We start from the raw sequence: 19,931 nt of genomic DNA, 5'->3' as shown, positions 1-19,931 counted from the left end.
TTTCTATTTAAATCCTTAATTGCAGAACTTATAAATAACAACACAAAATGATGTACAAATTCGTGATTTTTTTTATCTTCTATTCAAGATTACTGTATGATTTTTATTGGTAGAGTTACATTTTATTTCACTGTTACCAAAATTTCATAAAAAGATTATGAGATATTCTTAACGAACATGACGCCGAAGATAATAATTTATAATAATAAATAATAATTTACCTGGCGTACAATGGAATCATAAGTTGATCTAATTTAGACAGTGATTTATTTCTACGTATTTATTAAACAAGAATATATTCCTTTTACACAGACTTTAACTAAAATGATAATAAAAAATTGTACAGCATTAATTCAAAGCACGAAAGAAGAAATATTTATAACTTTACTACTATATAGTATTAATATAAATACTAATTATATACAATCATTGGAAATATTAATTAAAACATATAAAATTTATGTACTTGAAATGAAAGATGTGTCCCACGTTATAAAAACTATACATTTAAACGCTCCATTTCATGATTGATCAGTTTTCAAACAATTTGCCTATCTTTTTAACGAAAATTTAACATTCATTATAAAGATGAATATTTATTTTGTCGCGCTAGGTACGTTTGTACACTTTCGAACTAATATTTAAAACGTCCCACTTTTGAATAAAACACTACACTATTTATGAATTTTGCCTCTGTCTACCAAACATTGTTTGATGTACGCAACTTTCTGTTCCAACAAGATAACGTATCGAACAATCGCACGTGGATTTTGATAAAACTTATAGATTTCAAAATAAAAATATTACATAGAACTTTTTATCGGTCATTATCTGTGTAGGACGGGTGAAGATAATTATCAGTTGTTTTTTTTTATATTGAAAATTAGTCAGATGAGAAAGATTTTTTAAGCACTGTGATTTCGGTAAGCAATTTAATTACAAAATTAAACTTCTGATTGAATTTTGAGAGGAAGAATATTATCTTTAAGCCTCCGACTGTTAATAAAATACACGCAAAAATCGATAATTAGACCCCTAAGTGACGCTATACTTTTAATTAACCGATTTTCAACAATTATAAAAACGAGCTGCAAAAGGCTCGAACAATCGTATCTCCTCTTCCCAAATTGTCCACTTTTGTGGACAATCTGAGCGTCAATTGGGGAGACATTACTGTGGTCTTTCCGAAAGACATATTTTACAGGAATATCAAAGTCGACGTGAGCTCGCGACAAAAGTCTTTCGTGAAACGAAAAAGTTACTATCTCCGAACGTGACGACTATTAATTTACATTCATAGATTGGTTGCTACCAAGCAAAAGTCAATTTATGTTATCTGTTTAGACCGGGAACGTTTCGAACGTTGGGCTTCAGATGAAAATGATCAGTTATATATTCGACGCTTCAAAGTATATATATATACAGGGTGTCCCAAAATTATTGTATTTCCGGGAACTGAGCAACTTTTTTCTCAGCGAAATTGCGATCCGCGGCTTCGTTTACGAGTTATTAACGAAAAACAGTGACCAATGAGAGGCGAGATCGGCTGGCGCGTGGCGCGCGAGTCAATGAACGGAACCGGGCTTCGCGCGCTCATTGGCTCGGCCGCCGCGCGCCGCCTAGTGCTCGCCTCTCATTGGTCAGCGCTTTTTCGTTAATATCTCGTAAACGACGCCTCGTAGAACATTTTTGTAAAGGAAAAAGTTGCTTCAAATGACCCGAGGAACCCCACAATTCCCGGAAATACCATAATTATGGGACACCCTGTACAACACTCCGCAACGTTCTCAATCCCGGGTATAAATTCACCTTTACTCGACATCAATCGCCGTGTTCTTCATAACGTATTCCCTAGTGAACTCCGTCACGATGTTCTTAACAGACACAACGGGCAACGGCGGCAGCGGACCAGGATGTCTCTTCCGGTGGCAGATGAGGCCGGGCTTCTGCGCGAACGCCTGCCCACAGACGTCGCAGATGTACGGCCTTTTGCCGGTGTGGATGAGAACGTGTTGCTCCATGGCGGTCTGCCTGGTGAAGGACCTGCCGCATATCGGACAAGGGAACGGCTTCAGTCCGGTGTGCACCCGCATGTGGCCCTCGATGGTGCGACCCCGAAGAATCTTCCCGCAGGTCGGGCACACCACCCTCTCCCTCTCCTTGTGCCAAAGCATGTGCTGGTCCAGGCTCTCCTGGGTGGACAGGCAGCGTTTGCACACGCCGCACTCGAACGGATGTTTATTATGGCTGTACCTCATGTGACGCCTGAGCGCCGGCACGCTTTTGTAAGAATGCCCGCACACGGAGCATATCACCGCTGGCGCGTCGCTGTGCATCTGATTCGTGTGCTGTTTCAGGTCGTTCTTCAGCTTGAACTTCTTCTGGCAGACGTCGCAAGTGTACGGATAGCTGGTCGTGTGCCTGCGGATGATGTGGTCCTTCAGGATCCACTTGTTCGTGCTCTTGAAGTCGCACATGTGGCACGGATAGACCAACGGCCCGTGTCGTTCGACCACGTGTAGCCGCAGGTCCTTCGCCTTTTGGAAGCCCTGGTCGCAGAACCGGCACTGGTTCACGTGCTCCTTTATGTGCAGTATCAGCGGCGTCTTCCGGTCGAAACGCTTGCCGCAATGGTCGCACTCCAGGGATCTGGGCCTCGTCCTCGATGTCCTCGGTGGGAACTTCCTCGGCCTGGCCGCGCCGTGATCCTTCGGCACGCGACAACAAGAACGAATTGCCCGGTCGGCCCGATTTCGAAGCGATTTGCTCGGCGTAGAAGCGTCCGTTAACGGAACCGTGCTCACAATGTTCACTTCGCCGAACTCCTCCGTGGTCGTCGCCGCGTCCTCCAGAGGGTTCACCGGCCGGAAACTAAAACAGATCGAATTCGGGCTGGTTAAGATGCGTACGTTCGGCTGGCAGAGTTCTAGATGAAGAGCTTATGGTTACTTACTTGGAACGTACTTTTAGCAGGGGGGCATTTCTCGAGCGTTTATAAATTCATTGGTATCGAGCAGTGAGATTATTAGTTAACGAGATTTCTAATCGGAGAAACAACACTTATGTGTGCGCGTGTCGCTGTGTGGCTACAGTACTCCCTTCCTGTATGTTTAGTATAACAGAACATCTTCCTCTTGCTCGTCACTTTACCCTTCCGTTGCCTTAGGCGAGACCGACGCAAGGATTGCTTACAATCTACGACCCTTGCGAGACGCTGGGAACGGTGATGCGATCGCGACGTTGACAAATTTCGGTATCAGGGAGGGAATACTGTTTGCAGTGAAAACAATTGTTGCCGAACGAAACTGTTATTGCATTCTTTCTCGATTGTACAGTCGTTCGATTACACAAATGAAATACTACGCGCATCTTGTATAATGCGATGCATTGTAATTATACATATTACGTTACGCTTATGTTCCTATAAGCGTGTGTATATGTATGTATATGTATAAATCGCTATAATGTAAACGGTTGTTTCACGCGTTGTAAAAGTTGCGTGTTTTTAATTTGCGTATTGATTTTATTTGAAACAATTCGTCGTACAATAGGAAGTAGATATTTGTAGAAAATATTTTAAATGTTCGAATGGAATTAGATACATCGGCCGAAGTCGGAAAGGATTTACAAGAATCCGTGTACACTCGCCGCGGAAAGTATGTTGACTGCTTTTCAATCGGTCCAAAATACTTGAATTTCTTTTAGATGACAGAGAGACTAATTTTCTAGGCAATGGCTCTGCTATCTTCTTCTATTTTGCTATTTCTTGGAATGGAAGTTAAAAAATAAGAGATTTTTTTATCGTTTTTCTTTGTCATTCCAAGAAATAGCAAAATAAAAAAAAGGGTAGTATAGTCATTGTCTAGAAAATTAGTCCCTCTGTGCTTCTGAAAAAAATTCAGGTTATTTGGACCAATTCTAAAAAAAGCTATTCCGTTTGAAAAGCTGTCAACATACTTTCCGCGGCGAGTGTACTTATAACAATATTGCGAGGTTTGAAAGAGGACGTATAGAAGTGCATAACAAAACTCTGTTAAAAAATGCTTATCACATCGCACACAAATTGCATGTTTTATACAATATCTTCTAAGAACGCGAACGAGACGATAACGTCGTTGTGAAACGAACGATCTGGGCTTTCGAGCATGGCCGAGATTCTATAAAAATATAAACAAAAAAACGACATTGATCACTGGACCTTTTTGTTTCATCGAAAACGACAAGGATCTTTTCAATTGGAATATTTAATATTCATTTTTCACGTCCACTTGGTGCAAAATCATTGAAACATTTTTTCATGTTGGTACAATATTGCAAGTGACATGATCTTCGTGAACTTTCTGGTCGACAGCGTGCAGTCTAATATCTTTTAATATCTTCTTCTAGAACAACAATATACAAGGGGTCCCAAAGTTATATTATTTCCAGGAAATGACGGGTTCCCGAGGTCATTTGAGGTAACTTTTTCCTTTGCGACAATGTTCTACGAGGCTTCGTTTACGAGTTATTAACAAGAAACCGGGACCAATCGGAGAGCGAGTGCGGCTGACGCCACGCCCTCGAGACCACTGCCGCTGCGTCATACGGCCGACGCGACGCGGCATTGGCCGCAAGGGTGGAACGCTGACCGAACTCGCTCTCCGATTGGTCCATATATCTCCTTAATAACTCGTAAACGAAGCCGTGGATTGCATTTTCGCGAAGGAAAAAGTTACTTTAAATGGCCTCAGGAACCCGTCGTTTCCCAGACGTACCATACTTTCGGGACACCCTGTATATTATTCCAGACCAAATGAGAAGATATTAGACTGCGCATGCCGTCGACCGGAAGTTCATGGAGGCCATGGCGACCTAAACACCTATAAAATGTAACGAAAAAGAAAATGTCTGCATCTTGAAATGTATAGAAAGTGACGATTAAAGATTCGCCGATACTTCACGTTCTAAAAAAAGTTGCCAAAAGTCATCCTTATCTCAACGGTTTACTCGAGATTTTCCGCTCAAGCATTTCAGAAACCAGATAATAATTATTCAATTTTGATCATCGTATTCTTCATGGTGTATTCCTTGGTGAACTCCGTAACGATGTTCTTAATCGATACGACGGGAAGTGGGGGAAGGGGTCCAGGGTGTCTTTTCCTATGGCAAATCAGTCCCGGTTTCTGCGCGAACGCCTGCCCGCAGATATCACAAACGTACGGCCTCTTCCCGGTATGAATCAGCACGTGTTGTTCCTGCGCGGTTTGCCTTCTGAACGATTTCCCGCAAACGGGACAGGGAAAAGGTTTCACGCCGGTGTGCACCCTCATGTGAGAGTCAAGGTCGCGGCCGCGAAACCTCTTCCCGCAGGTCGGACAGAGCACCTTCTCCCTGGTCTCGTGCCACGTCAGATGCTGCTCCAGATTCTCCTGCGTGGTCATGCCCCTCCGACAGATCCGGCAAACGAACTCTGGCTTGTAATGCCTGTACTTCATGTGCGCCTTCAGCGCATGGAGATTCTTGCTGAAGTGTCCGCAGACGTCGCAGACTATCGGCGGCGCGTCGCTGTGGTTCTGCTTCACGTGGTGGTTGAGGGCCTTCTTGATCTTGAACTGCTTGCCGCACACGTCGCACGCGAAATTGTAGTTGCTCGTGTGCAGTCTGATGTAGTGGTTCTTCAGCGTGCCCTTGTTGTTGCTCTTGTAGTCGCACACGCTGCAGTCGTACACCTGCTGCCTATGGATCCTCTCGACGTGGGTGGCCAAGTATCGGCGAAGCCGGAACGTCTTCGGGCATTCGGCGCACTTGTGCCGGTGCTTCTTCAGATGCTCCGCGAGGTTGCTCTTCTTCAAGAACTTGCGGCAACAGTGCTCGCACTCCAGCCGCGTCGTTACCGCTCTTCTCTTTGTCCTACCACTCGCCAAAGACAATGCTTTCTCCGCCTTGTCCCCATTGTGCCCGAATTGGTTCACGACCGCAGCCTCGAAATTCTCTTTCTCGATCCAGTCGACGGAATAGCACTTGTACTCTTCGCACAGAGGATCCAAGATCCTAAAACAGACAATTGACGGTCTTAGCGATTAACGGTCGAGCCAAGATGGTCACGAAAGTCACCCTAAAATGCGTTCAGATTGTTCGACGATTGCTAATCGATTATTCGACGTGTCTACGCGACTGTAGACGTGGCCTTAAGATTTGTAATTTCTTTCTTTGTTTTTCTCTTCGCGTGAACTCCGTCAAAGACGATAACCTGTTGCGTGTTCTTCGCACACACATATAATCGTACCTTTACGTGGCTTTTTAAAACAATCCAACGTACTCGTGGCCTGGAAAAATGAGGAAAATTCACAGATTATTGTTACTTCTACGGCGGCGTTTAATACAGCAGAGATACTTATCTGGGGCGTTCTAATATGTATTTTCGTTCTCTCACGGGAACTCTCTAACGGTCCCCCGGCGTAGCTATCGATTTTAGAAGATCGATCCGTCGATTCTGACGGCGTTTCGACCAGAGTTCAACGTTAATTGGTGCGACGCGCGGCGACATGTTCAGGGGGGGGGGCATAGTCCACAAGACCGAGCTCAGTAAAAATATTTATTTCAAACTCAAAGCTATACACAGCATGTACGTGTATTCACGAAGGTATATTATGCTAGGGTATTGATTTTTAGAAAAATAGCCGTCGCAGGCGTGCCTCCATCCACGTGAGCTTCTTTTTCCATTGTTTCAACGGGAGTGGGGGGACTTGTCTTAAGGTTATGTTACAGTTATTCTCGGGAGGACTAGCTCGCAAAGAAAACAAGTGTGTCGAGGTACAGGGTGATCAAGAAAATGAGGATCGAATTTTCATGTTTCATAGCTTCATCGCGGTGTTCCAAAAACCTAACGAATTTGAAAATGGTTCACCGTCTCATCAAATTGATAATAAAATCTTCTCTCTAAAAAAAAAAGGTTATGTCTCTGACTTCTCTCTTAAATCACCCCGTGCACATCACAGTGTGAACAGATTACCACATCCAATCCATAGAAGAAAAAGAGTCCGTTAAACGTCGCATAGCTCGTGCCATCGATAAATATAATACATACGTCGCGATTCATTTTCACGTTCGTTTATTATCCGGTTTCGTCCATCAATAGAAGCGAGAGAGAAAGAGAGAGAGAGAGAGTCTCGCGTTATCGACTGACGTTGGAAATGCTCGTAATTTTTCGGTTGTCGCGCGGTACTCGACGATTATTAATTAATTAGATTCGACTTGAGAAAATTGGTCGTTACGTGGATGCGGTTTTATATACACGAATTATGTTCTCGCAGCCGTCGGCTAAACGTATCCTCTTTCCGTACAATATGAATTAGAATTCTCGACGACAATGAAACTTTGTCGATGCATACATCCGTGACAGACCAGTTCGAAGGGATATAGCATAGTTCATCGTCCGTACGTCTTAAATTTACAAGGCTGTTATTATATTGTACAATTTAACGCTATACTTACAATTATATGCAATACGTCTAAAAATAATTATTGTTTGCTATTCCGCGTCTCCGATCGTTTCAACTCGATGGTATACACATTTCTTTGCGATTTCTGTTCTTCGAAATATCTCTTACTCTTCTAACAAACAATAAGATCAACGAAGAGATATTTTTACTTGTTGTTGAAGCATTCTCTCTTTCCGAACGTTTACAAAAGAAATGTGTTCGATCTGATATCTTGATTTGATTTTTGACCTTGACGTCAGTTGGACATATTTGAATATTCCGTTCAAGCGTTGCTTGAAAGTTCATGCAATGCAAATTCAATACAAATCGAAAATTCGAGAAAAATTATTGAAACGCAAATAGACGGTTTTAGCAAGTTAAATAGATTACGTTAAATAGATAATATTAAATAGATTTCTGTTAAACAGATCACGATTCATAAAAACAATAGCGTGACAATATTAAGAAAAAAATCCGTTGAAGTTCGAAGAAAAATGTAATAAAAAAAAAACTGCAGAAACAAATTTACAGTTGTCGTTACGCTGGGAGAAGTTCTTCAACAACGAGTAGACACACACACACACACACCGACGGTTAATTTAGACGCTGGAATTAGGGACTTCGCTACGATCGAAGATTATAACAACCATTTCTCGGCACCGGAAGTCGCGACTTTAATAATCGTATCGATATGCAAAAGAATTGAAATCTGTTCCTGGCAGACGAGATAATTCATTCGTTCGTTCATCGTTACCACTTGTCGGACACTTGTGACGATCGCGATTTCGTGTTTTTCTCGAAGACAGTCGCATTGTTTGTATGCAGGTTGCGGCTCCAAGAGATGCTGCAGAGGGCGATATTTACAAAAAACACAATAAATTGTAGTTATGTTTTAAAAATATTTAATAAGAACGTTGCATCCAACAGTAACTAAGAAGACTAATTGATAGGTCATGTTCCGTCAGGAGGCCGAAAACAAGAGTTAATTTTGGTAAATATTTACGTATTTAGAGCAGAGAATACTTCAGAATTTTTTTCATTTCGTTTTTTTATTTTAGATTTTTTTTTTATTTCAATTATTCCTTTTTATTTTAAAATATTTATCAGTTGCACAGTTATAACTGACGCGAAAATAAAATTTTTACACAGCATACTGTATTGTTCAGTCTTCGAACGGACATTCTGAAGTATCGAATTTAGGAAAAGTGGTAGAAGTGGTAGAATCGTGATTTTTCATAGAAAGTTCGCTTATCTCTAGTCGACGAAAACACAATATTTAAAACAAAAAAGATAGCAAGAAATAGATGACACAATAAAATGTACAAGTTTCGTCGAGCTCCTAATTTTTTATTAGTTCACATTCAACAGGGACAGTATCTGCCAAATATCTCAAGACAAAAAAATTGCGAAGTACTCTGTTGTACTTTGTCACTTTGATACACGACAACATAATGCATTTCGATAAAGTGTTACAGTGTTTACTCGAGAAAAAAGTGTCCAAAAATTACCTATTTTCGACCTCATGACCGAGGAGCATGGCCCCTTCGAATGAACAATAGTTTCACGTAGTGTTTGAAACGGTTCAGAAAATAATTTATCAAAACTGTCGTACAAAGATGCCGCTTGAAACAATTATGAAAAACTTCCCGATAACTGTAACGGAGAATCAAAGATATTTGCTTCGGTTACAGTTCCTATTTTAGTCTCCGCTATTTTCATCGGTTCCATATCGATTCCAAAACGTTTCTGAAGTCATATAATTCATAATTGAATTATGCATTGCTCACAAATGAAGTTAAGCGTTATAAATTATATATTATAAATTAATAATAATATATATAATTATATAATATATCATTAATAATATATAATTATAAATTCTGCTTTACCGATTTGGTAACACACACATTTTCTAATTACAATTAAGTTTATTATAATATAGCTTCGTTTGTTACTTTATGCTTCATTTTTTCAACGACATAAAATGAACATTTAAAAGGAGGAACCCGAACTACTATTTTTATCTTCCCATCCAGAATAACGTGCTGCGTGCAAATGTGAAAAAATGCGGTTATTTTGTTAATCTGAAAGCGTTAAAACGTTCTCGAAACTCGGTTGAAGAAGAAGAAGAACATTAGCGTAACATACAATACGCTATTTTGCAAAATAAACTGAACAGAGTGCACGAATATAATTTTTAAATCAGTACCGTGTATCGAAAATGCAGTTTACTATCGCAAATAGTAAAACGCTTGTCACGGATTTCGGTGCACTCTTTACGCATCTGATCTTGGAATTGTTTCAGATTACTATACACCACCGAAATCTAACGATCATGGAACCGATACAGAGGTCGACGTAGGAACTGTACCCGACAACAATTGGAAATCCTCGATTCTTCTTAACAGTAATCCAAAGCGGAGGCTCCGCACAAACGTTTCAAGGATCGCGATCGGTATTATAATAAATCATAATTCAAGCCCTGTTACCAAACACGTTAATTCACCGTCTTACTCCTACCGACAGAAACCTCGCCGAACACGAGAAGAGCATACATTTCCACGGCGAACGGACCGAATTCAAAGAGGGCTCTACGTCTCGTCCTCGATCATCTCCTCGTTCTCGCGGGCGTTCACTTCTTGAACGTAACCCTCGGTGAACTCTTTCACGATGTCGGCGATGGGCATGACTGGCAGCGGGGGATGAGGCCCAGGATGCGTCTTCCTGTGGCAGATCAGTCCCGGTTTCTGCGTGAACGCCTTGCCGCATATGTCGCAGACGAACGGCCGTTTCCCGGTGTGTATCAGTAGATGCTGGCGCAGCTGGGACCTCCTTGCGAACGGCTTGTTGCAAATGACACAGGAATGTGGCTTGCAGCCGGTGTGCACGGCCATGTGTCTCTTGAACGAGTCCTTCTTGGTGAACGTTTTCCCGCACTCCGCGCACACAATCTTCTCTCTCTTCTCGTGTTGCGTCAGCAGATGCTGATCAAGATTCTCCTGGGTGACCATGCGCCGCTTGCATATGTGGCACTCGTACTTGGGCTTGTAGTGGGCCCATTTCTGGTGCACGTACAGGGAGCCGCTGTTCTGGCACAGTTTGCCGCACACGTCGCAGTTGATCGGCTTCTCCTTGTGATGGAACCGCACGTGGTTCGTCAGGTCGCCCTTCACCTTGAACTCTTTCGGACAGAACTTGCACTGGTGCTCGTACCGGTCCGTGTGCTTCCTGATGAAATGCGACTGCAACGAGTGCTTCGACCTGCAAACAAAGCCGCATGTAGCGCACGGGAACAGCATGTTGTTCGGCCGTTTCCTCGACCAGGTCTCGTGCTTCCTCTCCAAGTGGGCCGCGAACAGGCTCTTCTTCAAGGTACGGTAGTCGCAGACCGCGCAGATGTACGCGCCGTCCTCCTGTATGCACACCTTCTTCTTATGCGTCCAGGCCACGTGCTTCCGGAACGAGATCGCCGAGCTGAACATCTCGGAGCATACCTTGCACTTCAGCGCGCCGCCCGAGCTCTTCGAGATCTTTCTGCGGGCCTTCGACGGCGTCGCGTGATTGTTCGCCGCCTCCAGGATCTCCTCCTCAAGGTATTCGACCTGCTCGACCTGGTCCGACTCCTCCGCCGGGTCCTCGATCTCATCCAGCTGCTCTAATTGTTCTTGTTCCGTGTAGATCTCCGGGTCGTCCGCCGTCTCCTCGAAGTCCATCTTCTTTTCGTCCAGCTCGGCCGATATCAGCTTCTCTATGGTCACCATGCTACCCTGAACCTTCACCTGATACAAGTCACCGATCTTATCGGCCTCGTCCTCGATCGAGCCGTTCAGGATTATCGGCTTCACGTCCACCTGCTCGTCTTCCCTCTGCTCCGCGCCACCGTTCAACAGATGATCCTCGTCCTCGTACAGCCTCTCGTCGGTCGAATCGTACGGCAACTCGTCGTTGTAGAGGCTCTCGATCTTCACCAGGCCGTGCTTCTCGTCCTCGTTCTCCGTCTCGTCGATCTGCTCCGGTATGCACTCGTCCGGCAACGGCGTGTCGTCTTCAGGTACAAACGCGTAGTACGGCTTCCCGTCGAACTCCAGGATCTGCCATTTCTTCATGACCACCGACTCCTTGTCGTAGAGAAAGACGCCGCGCGAGCTCAGGCTCTCGAGCTGGTCGTACCTGAAACATCAGCGAGCAACAGCGTTATTAAATGTCTGCGACCGGTGTCACGCAGAACTGCGAAGCGATTTCAAGCAGGAGGTTTCTTATTATTCTTACGTGCTGCGGCAACCGTGTCTCGGTAGACGCGAGCCCTTTTTCCGAAGAATGGCTAGGGGGTCATCGTGGTTAGTAGGGTCGAAGATCAAGGTCACAAAAATCAAGGCGAAACGGGCTTTTTTAGCTTCTTGCGAAATGGATACTGCGGGACGCTACTGTTACCGGATTAGTCGTGAGATGTGTGCTTTAGTGTGAGAGAATTAGGGTGAAGCGATATGCCAGGGTGCTCTTTATTCCGATCGCATGGTCACGAGCTTACATGTCTTACAAGCGAATCGTTGGAACGTAGGAAATCGTGGATATATGCCAGTCGACGACTTGGAAGCTCGAGTTGATTGTTGCTGAGTATCTTTAATCGGGGCCCACAAATTATGCCCCGAATTTGTACGAACATAATCGCTGTTTCGATCGAGGAATGTTAATCATGCCGAGAACATTGTTCGGAAATTCTGTTCGTAAACGCGTTGTTGCGGTTACAAATAACGGTTACGAGTGACCGATAAATTTGTTTATTGCCGACAGCCATTATTGATGAAAGGAATTCTATTTCGGTCGCGCTAGTAGTAGTTGCCGGTGAAGGAAATTTATGTCAGCTGCGCTCGTAACAGGTATCGGCGAAGAAAACTATTTCGGTCGCTCGTAACAGTTATCCGATAAGGCAGATTTATTTCGACGCCTCGTAATAGCGGAAAACAGTGTTCGAAACGGTTTAGAAACTATCGCGCAAAGATTTTGGTTAAAGCGATATTAATGTGATTCCTCGTATTAATGTAATTCCAACTGTTAATGTGACTCACATTAATAGTCGATTATACTGCAGAGAACAATCTTTTTTTTTTTAATTGGAACAGTCGCGATGAGTTTTCTTTCTCTTGACGGGTTACAGGATTTAGATTACTGTAGAATGTGTAAAAGAAGTTTTGAACAAATCACAACTAGTCAGAATCACTGTGGAAATAGAAACTTGCTTTTTGAGACTTTCTATCTACGACTTTGTTAAAAATTCCAGAAATAAGTTTCTGTAGATTTATGTCTATTATTTTTATAGTTATATATATATATTAGTTATATATGTATATATATGTATATTATATAAAAAATATATATAATATGTTTTAAAATTCTTGATACCAACTTAAAACACCAATTGCAATTTTTTCCACATTTCTTTTACTTTAAAACGCTTGCGTTGTTTGATCCGATTTTTAAAAAGTTCCGTCTTAAATAATGCCTTATTATTAATGCGAGAACTGTATTTCTTTCGGTCACAATTTGCTTTCATACTAATTCCATCGTTACGTTTCTAAAATCGATTTCTATTCGTTTTTTACTTTAAAATATACAATCGAATTCTATTGACTCGTTTGAATATATGTATAAAAAGTACAAGAAAATATTTGTATATGAACGTAAAAATATAAAAAATTTAATTTTTATTATATCACGTTCTTACGTATCTCTTTTCATACTAACCATAATATAAAATTGTATAAAAATTGAAAACGAGAAATTAGAGCTTCAGCAAAAGAAAAAAACAGCAGTTTTGTAACCACTATGAAAACCGATATAAGAACCGTATCCTAAATAGATGTTGGAATTTTCAATTCTTCAAAATCGTTTCAAGAACCGAAATCGATTTTATAATAGCTTTTCCATTTCGCGTTATTTTACATTCGAGCAAAATAATTCTTCACGTTCACGCTAAAACAGTATTTTTCCAAGTTCTAATTACAAGTAAGTTACAAATAAATGTAATTTCCATCACCGACATTTGTTGTCAGTAATCGAAATAAGAGTTTGCCAAATCAAAAACTGCAATAAATAACCGAGATAAATATCCGTCACGGATAACGATTATCACCAATGACAGAGAGATTGTTAGTTTGCTTATAATTATTACTTGTAATCAAAAACATTCTTATCCTATGATCTTTTTACATTTTGTTTATAACAGTCATGGTCTCTGATTCTGAACCTTCCAGTAATCGTTGAAATATTAGTGCAACACTTTTGTAACATTATCAGATACATTATGAAACGAGACTCATATTTATAATAATACCAAGGAAATTGGAATAGTACCAACATGATTTCCCTATAAAACAAGATTATGCGCTACAAAAATGAAACATATATCAAGGAGAAAGTATTGCGAACGTTTGTATATTATTTAAGATGAAAGCTTAATATTTCATTTCGCTCTGAACACTGCAGAAACCAGTAATAGGATTTCTTCGACAACTGTCCTTCGCCTCTTAAGGCACACAATATTTCATACATCCTGAATCACACCCGTTGACTTCGAAGGCAATAACAAGTCAGACTGTTGCGAAGCAATGCGACATGAATTCATTTGCTCATAAACTCCCTCAAGATGTGATCGATATGCATCACTGGCAGAGGAGGCAGTGTTCCAGAATGGATCTTCCTATGGCAAATGAGGCCAGCTTTCTGGGCGAAGGACTTGCCGCAAACATCACAGACATAAACTCTCTCTCCGGTATGCAGAAGCAGATGCTGACTCAGGCTGCTGTGCGTGGTGAAAGCTCTGGCGCAAACCGTGCACCTGTATGGCTTGTCGCCGGTGTGTATTCGCATGTGTTTCCTGAAATCATGTTTCTCGAAGAAAGTCTTGCCGCACTCCTCGCACACGCACTTCTCTTTCTTCTCGTGCTGAGTGAGCACGTGCTGGTCCAGATTCTCTTTGGTGACCAGACGTCTGTGGCAAACCGGGCACTCGAACTTCGCTTTGAAATGGGCATGCTTCTGGTGTGTGTACAGACTGTGACTGTTGCGACAGGTCTTTCCGCATACGTCGCATATCACCGGCGGCTCTTGATGATTCAACCGAGTGTGGGTCGTCAGGTCGCCTTTGATCTTGAACTCTTTGCCGCACTGTTTACAGGGGAACTCGTATTGCTGTGTATGCTTGCGCACAAAGTGAGATCTCAACGTTTCCTTGCGCGAGCAGATCAGGCCACAGATAATGCAGGAGAACTTGCGTTTGCTGGTGAACTTGCTCTTCGCCGAGCCGTCGTGATTCTCAGCCAGATGGCCGATCATCGTGGACCTCTTGTTACACCGGAAGTCGCAAGTCAGACAAGACAGAGCTTCCTGCTCCTGGCAGACTAGCTCCATGGCCGGCGGGTCTTCTCTGGACAACAGCTTTTTCTCACGGGCTTCGTGTATCAACTTGTGTCGTCTTAGGATGTATCTCTTTTTGAATTGTTTGTCGCAAATGTCGCAGCTGAGCTGTGCAGATTCTTCGTTTTCGTCGACTTTGAATTCGTTGGTCTTGACAGCGGCTTCTTTGCGTGTCTTCTTCGCGAATGTTCTTCGCGCTAGCCTAAAACAAGAAACAAGCTTATGTTTATTAGGGTTCCGAGGACTTGGTGTTGGTAATTACTTACATTTGAAGTAAACGGTTACGACGAGTTTCGTACAAAATATATTAGCATTGCTATTGTAATAATTAGTAGTTGATTAGAGGAAATAGTTGAAGTGATTGTTTGGGTCTCGTGTTTTGTTTGTAATCGAGTACCGATCGAATGATTCATATTGCAGGAAAATAAGTCACAACGGACGCATCGACGACTGCAAAATTTTGTTCGTGGACCAACGGCTTACGGATTTGGAATTCTCTGTTTTAAATGGACTTGTGTGACGGACGCGCTGCAAAAATTGCATTGTACAATGTATTTTTAACTGCGTCGTCGATGGTGTGGAATCATGCGACAAAACCCCAATATGGAGGCAATCGTTTCTCTTTATGGCATTTCAAGGGCGCGCGCGGTATTGATTAATCGTTAAAGATGAGCTTACCAGTAACACATTTTCCAAAGGTGGATATAATACCGAGAGTTTCCTGAAACATGAGGATAAAAATGCAGTTTATTAAATATACAATCGATCGCGTTTGAAACCGAAACAAATTTTAAACTTAATTGTATGTTGTACTTACCCGTATATTTTATGAAATACATATAGGATTCGATTAATTTAAATACACACATTGTATAAAAAAATAGTTGACAATCATTATTCTTGTTACACAGATCGTTCTTAAAATTTAATAAGGGTAAAGACGAATGTTACGATTCTGCCGGAGCAGATTAAATAAATGTAATCTTATGAATTTTCAAGTTAATTGTATTGTACAAATTAGCACGTATCCGTTGGCATCACAAATCGTTTTCATTTTGAAGAACTATTGTCGACAACTAAAAGTAAGGATCGTCAATTAAAGAATATCTCAATAAAAATATGCTATTCTCCGAAGTATTTGTGATCAAAATATTTACCTCTGATCTCTCCTTGTATACAATATAGTTTATATATGTATATACATATTACAGCAAATTTTTAAGTCACGCTATCTATCCCCTATGTAATTTGTTTTTACAAGATATTCACTTGAATTGGATTGTTTAAGTGTAATCATATGAAATTACTTTCCGTCCGCGCACAGAATCTGTAGATGTGTACAAGTGTGTATGTATAAGGAAAAAAGTCACGACGCGAGTTACGCGAATTTTAAAATATTACACGTATGGTATTTTACGAACAGCGATCGCTAAAAAATTTTCCCCTCTTTGCGTTTCATGATACTCTTTCGTAATCAGTGAAACACACAGATGTTACAATAATGTAAATAAAAGAACAACGTCCTTACATCAAATCGAGGAAGACCACTTCCTCCAAGATATTTTCACGCTTGCTTAAACCAATCTAACATCGTTAAATGATAACTTAAACCAGTCTAACGTCGTTAAAAAAAATAACATAAACCAGTCTAACATGTTTAAAATATTACTTAAACCAGTCTAACGTCGTTAAAAGATAGAATCTCGAAAAGATTTTATTTTAAGATTCATGTGTCTAGAAGAGCACAATTAAAAGTTCACTTTACACGTGATTAAGCGCAAGAGTAATGCCTGTCTAGTAGCTCGTATTCTCGCTGAACAACATGAGTAACAAGTATAAAACGGATGCATGTGCAAATGAGACAAAAATGTTTGAAGATAAACTGTGAAAACTAGCGAAAATAGAAATTATTACATCATCAATTGGTTTTTGACGAGAACGTTATCAAATGGAATGGTCTATATCCTTCGAGGAAAATTTAAATACTATCTTACACGTACGATATCTTCATTCAGACCATCTACAGTGATTTGCAATTCTAGAACTAAGAAAATATTTAAAGAAAGTAAAAATATCATTCTACGCAACCATTCGCACATTAATCATTTGTTAATTGGAAACAAACGGTATAAATTGTGTTCGATAACATTATTATCTATAAATGTTGGCTGACAGTCCAGTTAGTCACAAATGTTTACCTCTGAAAAATTTCAAATATTTAAGATAGAAGGTTTTGCACATTTTATGGATATTAATGAATTTATTAATGAATATAATATAATATAATATTATATATTAATATTATATTATAATATCATATAATATTAATATAATATTAGCCTTATGAATCGTACTGATGCTTATATATTGATCTATAAGAAAATAAGTAAAAAGGAAACAAGCAAATTTCAAAATTTATGAATAGTTACTAGGTTGATTCGAGGAATAAAATATCTAAACTCCTTGTAGACTATTTGTTGTATGGAAAAAAGGTTCGAACAAAAGTTATGTAGGCGGTACGTAATATACATATTAGCTTTTTGTAATTCTGCTTTCTTATTGAGATATAAAGGCGACCTTGAATTTTTCATTCCATAATGGACAAAATTTAATCCTACAGTTGGAGAGAATGTTCACTGTTCAGCAAAAATTTATAAAACTGTACGAGTCAAAAGTCTAATAATTATTGTGATACTCTGCATTGTTATTGAAGATAACACTTTCAACGTTCAAAGAAATGTCTCAATAATTATTAATTGTTGAACCTACACATCTAGTAGATTTTCACTTAACGCCCAACATTCTTAATTGCAGAGTTAAATGTTGCCAATTACGATTAAAAAATTCATAACGATCAGCATACTTCAATAACAGCAAAAAAACTAAACACTACATTACGTTTCCCCTTCTATTTGAACCATTTTTCTATACAACAAATAATTTACGAGCAATATAGAAAGTACACTTGGATGAATCACCATTAAAATAAATAACATTTGTTCCTCCGTTAATTACAACAATCGTAACAATGTATTTGTTTTACGTCTGATTTACTTCAGCGTTTAGCTGAACAAATGTAAAAAAATAATGCAACTTTAGCCAACGATTGTATCCATAAATCGTCAAATACCTTTTCAAGTAGTGAAACTTGATCAGGGGTGGAACAACATTTTTAACCAACTGAGCTAACAATACTATCAGAAAATAAAAAAGGAAATCTTTACAAGTTGCGATTGCAAAGCTCCGGCCGGAGGACTATTAGAAAGGCATTACTGTATCCCGAGACCAAGATCATTCCTTTTTCATAAAGTCACTGAGAATGTGCTCGATGTGAACGACGGGCAGCGGAGGGTGCACGCCGGGGTGCGATTTCCGATGGCAGATCAAGCCGGGCTTCTGCGTGAACGTCTTGCCGCATATATCACAAATGTACGGTCGTTTTCCCGTGTGAATGAGCAAGTGTTGCCTGTAAGCTGTACGACGAGCGAACGCTTTGCCGCAGATGTGGCAATCGTACGGTCTGTCCCCGGTGTGCGTCATCATGTGCTGCTTCAACCGATGATTCTCGGTGAACGATTTCCCGCATTCTTCGCAGACGAAGCTCTCCCGTCTCTCGTGCTGCAGAAGTATGTGCTGATCGAGATTCTCCTGCGTGACCATCCGTCTCTTGCAGATCTCGCACTCGTACTTCGGCTTGAAATGCGCCCACTTTTGATGAACGTAGAGAGAGTTGCTGTTGGAGCAGGTCTTGCCGCAGACGTCGCAGACGATCGGGCCCTCTTTGTGCTTGAACCGGACGTGCAGCCTCATGTCGCCCTTCACCTTGAACTTCTTGCCGCAGTACTCGCAGTCGTACTTGTACTCGGACGCGTGTTTCCGCTCCAAATGCTCCTTCAGCCTGCGCCGGTTCTGGCACTTGAACTCGCAAACGTCGCAGGAGTACTCCTCCGGCTCGGCCGCGTATCGGTAACTGTTCTTTCTTCGGCCGATTCGCTTGGTAGAGTGTTTCCTGCTGATGTGCGAATGAAGGGTCGACTTGTTCGTGCTTTCGTAGCTGCAGAAGTCGCAGGCGTAGGTCAGGCTGCTCTCGTCCTTCAGCTCCTGCTCCTCCGTCTTGTGCTCCAGCGCCACGTGCATCTTGAACGCCACCAGGCTGCGGCAGATCTTAAAACAGACCTTGCACTTGTACCGTTGCGCCTGATCGTGGACCGCGTTCCTATGACGCTTCAACATCTGCACCACCGGGAAGCAGATGTTGCACTCTTCGCAGGCGTACACCTTATTGTCGTCGTTGTGCTGTTCATCGTTCACGGAGGACACGTCGTCCGTGTCCTCGGTCTTGATCTTCACCTTGTCGAGATCCTCCGTGTACCGTGGCAAATCCTCCTCCGCCGGGATCATGAACGGCTCCTCGGACTCGTCCGCGTTGCTCTTCGACGTTTCCTTCGGCGATCTTGCGACGAGCAGCTTCTCCTGTTCCGGAAACTTCGCCGGCTGGTTCGCTGGAAGGAAGGCATAGTAGAGGCAACCTTCGACGTCGACGATTTGCCACGGTTGCATCGGTATCGATTCCTTGCCGTATATAAATCGTCCGTCCTCGTTTAGAGCCCTGAAAATCACAGAACAGTCAGTTAGGTATTTCACGAATGGTTCGGTGCAAAACGGGTGTTTTGTTTTTATTTGGCGATCGCGATTGTTCGGTGCGACCCCATTTCGTATGTACACGATCTGTAGACGCATGTTCTACAGACGCACACTTTTTTCTGCAGAATAAGAAGAGCTTTCGATTATTTGTTTCCATGTAGACGTCACACCAATGAATTCTGCAATCATTTCCGACGATTGTCATTTTTTATCTATCGTCCTTGGAGCATTTGAACATTGATATTAGTAAATTGATACATAATTGTTTATTAGCAAAAAGAAACTATTTCTGTGATCAGCTTGAAAATTAGTAACCGAGCTATTGCATAGAAAAATCAAATTCGAACACTTCTCTCTCTCTCTCAAGTCAACGTTAAATGCACTCGAACTGTCACATACAAAACGAAACAATTC

The 19,931-nt window shown here is 41.5% G+C and overlaps 1 protein-coding gene across 2 annotated transcripts in view; it reads right to left on the bottom strand.

The window, feature by feature from the left end:
- Window positions 1-6,560: 6,560 nt before the first annotated feature.
- Window positions 6,561-19,931, bottom strand: part of LOC117224805 (uncharacterized) — an 82,608-nt gene continuing 69,237 nt past the window's right edge. Inside the window, exon 5 of one of the 2 annotated variants that reach the window (XM_076524609.1) lies at window positions 6,561-11,630. In XM_076524609.1, coding sequence (XP_076380724.1) covers window positions 10,052-11,630 — 1,579 coding nt within the window. In that variant the 3' untranslated portion in view covers window positions 6,561-10,051. Of the gene's footprint in view, window positions 11,631-15,857; window positions 19,483-19,931 lie in introns of those variants that run through there. The other variant, XM_076524614.1, reaches the window with a different exon arrangement.

Source organism: Megalopta genalis, chromosome 9 (genome assembly GCF_051020955.1).
Source record: "Megalopta genalis isolate 19385.01 chromosome 9, iyMegGena1_principal, whole genome shotgun sequence".
Classification (NCBI taxonomy): Eukaryota; Metazoa; Arthropoda; class Insecta; order Hymenoptera; family Halictidae; genus Megalopta; species Megalopta genalis.
The sequence above is the reverse complement of the archived record's forward strand: the minus strand, read 5'-3'. Positions and strand labels throughout refer to the sequence as shown.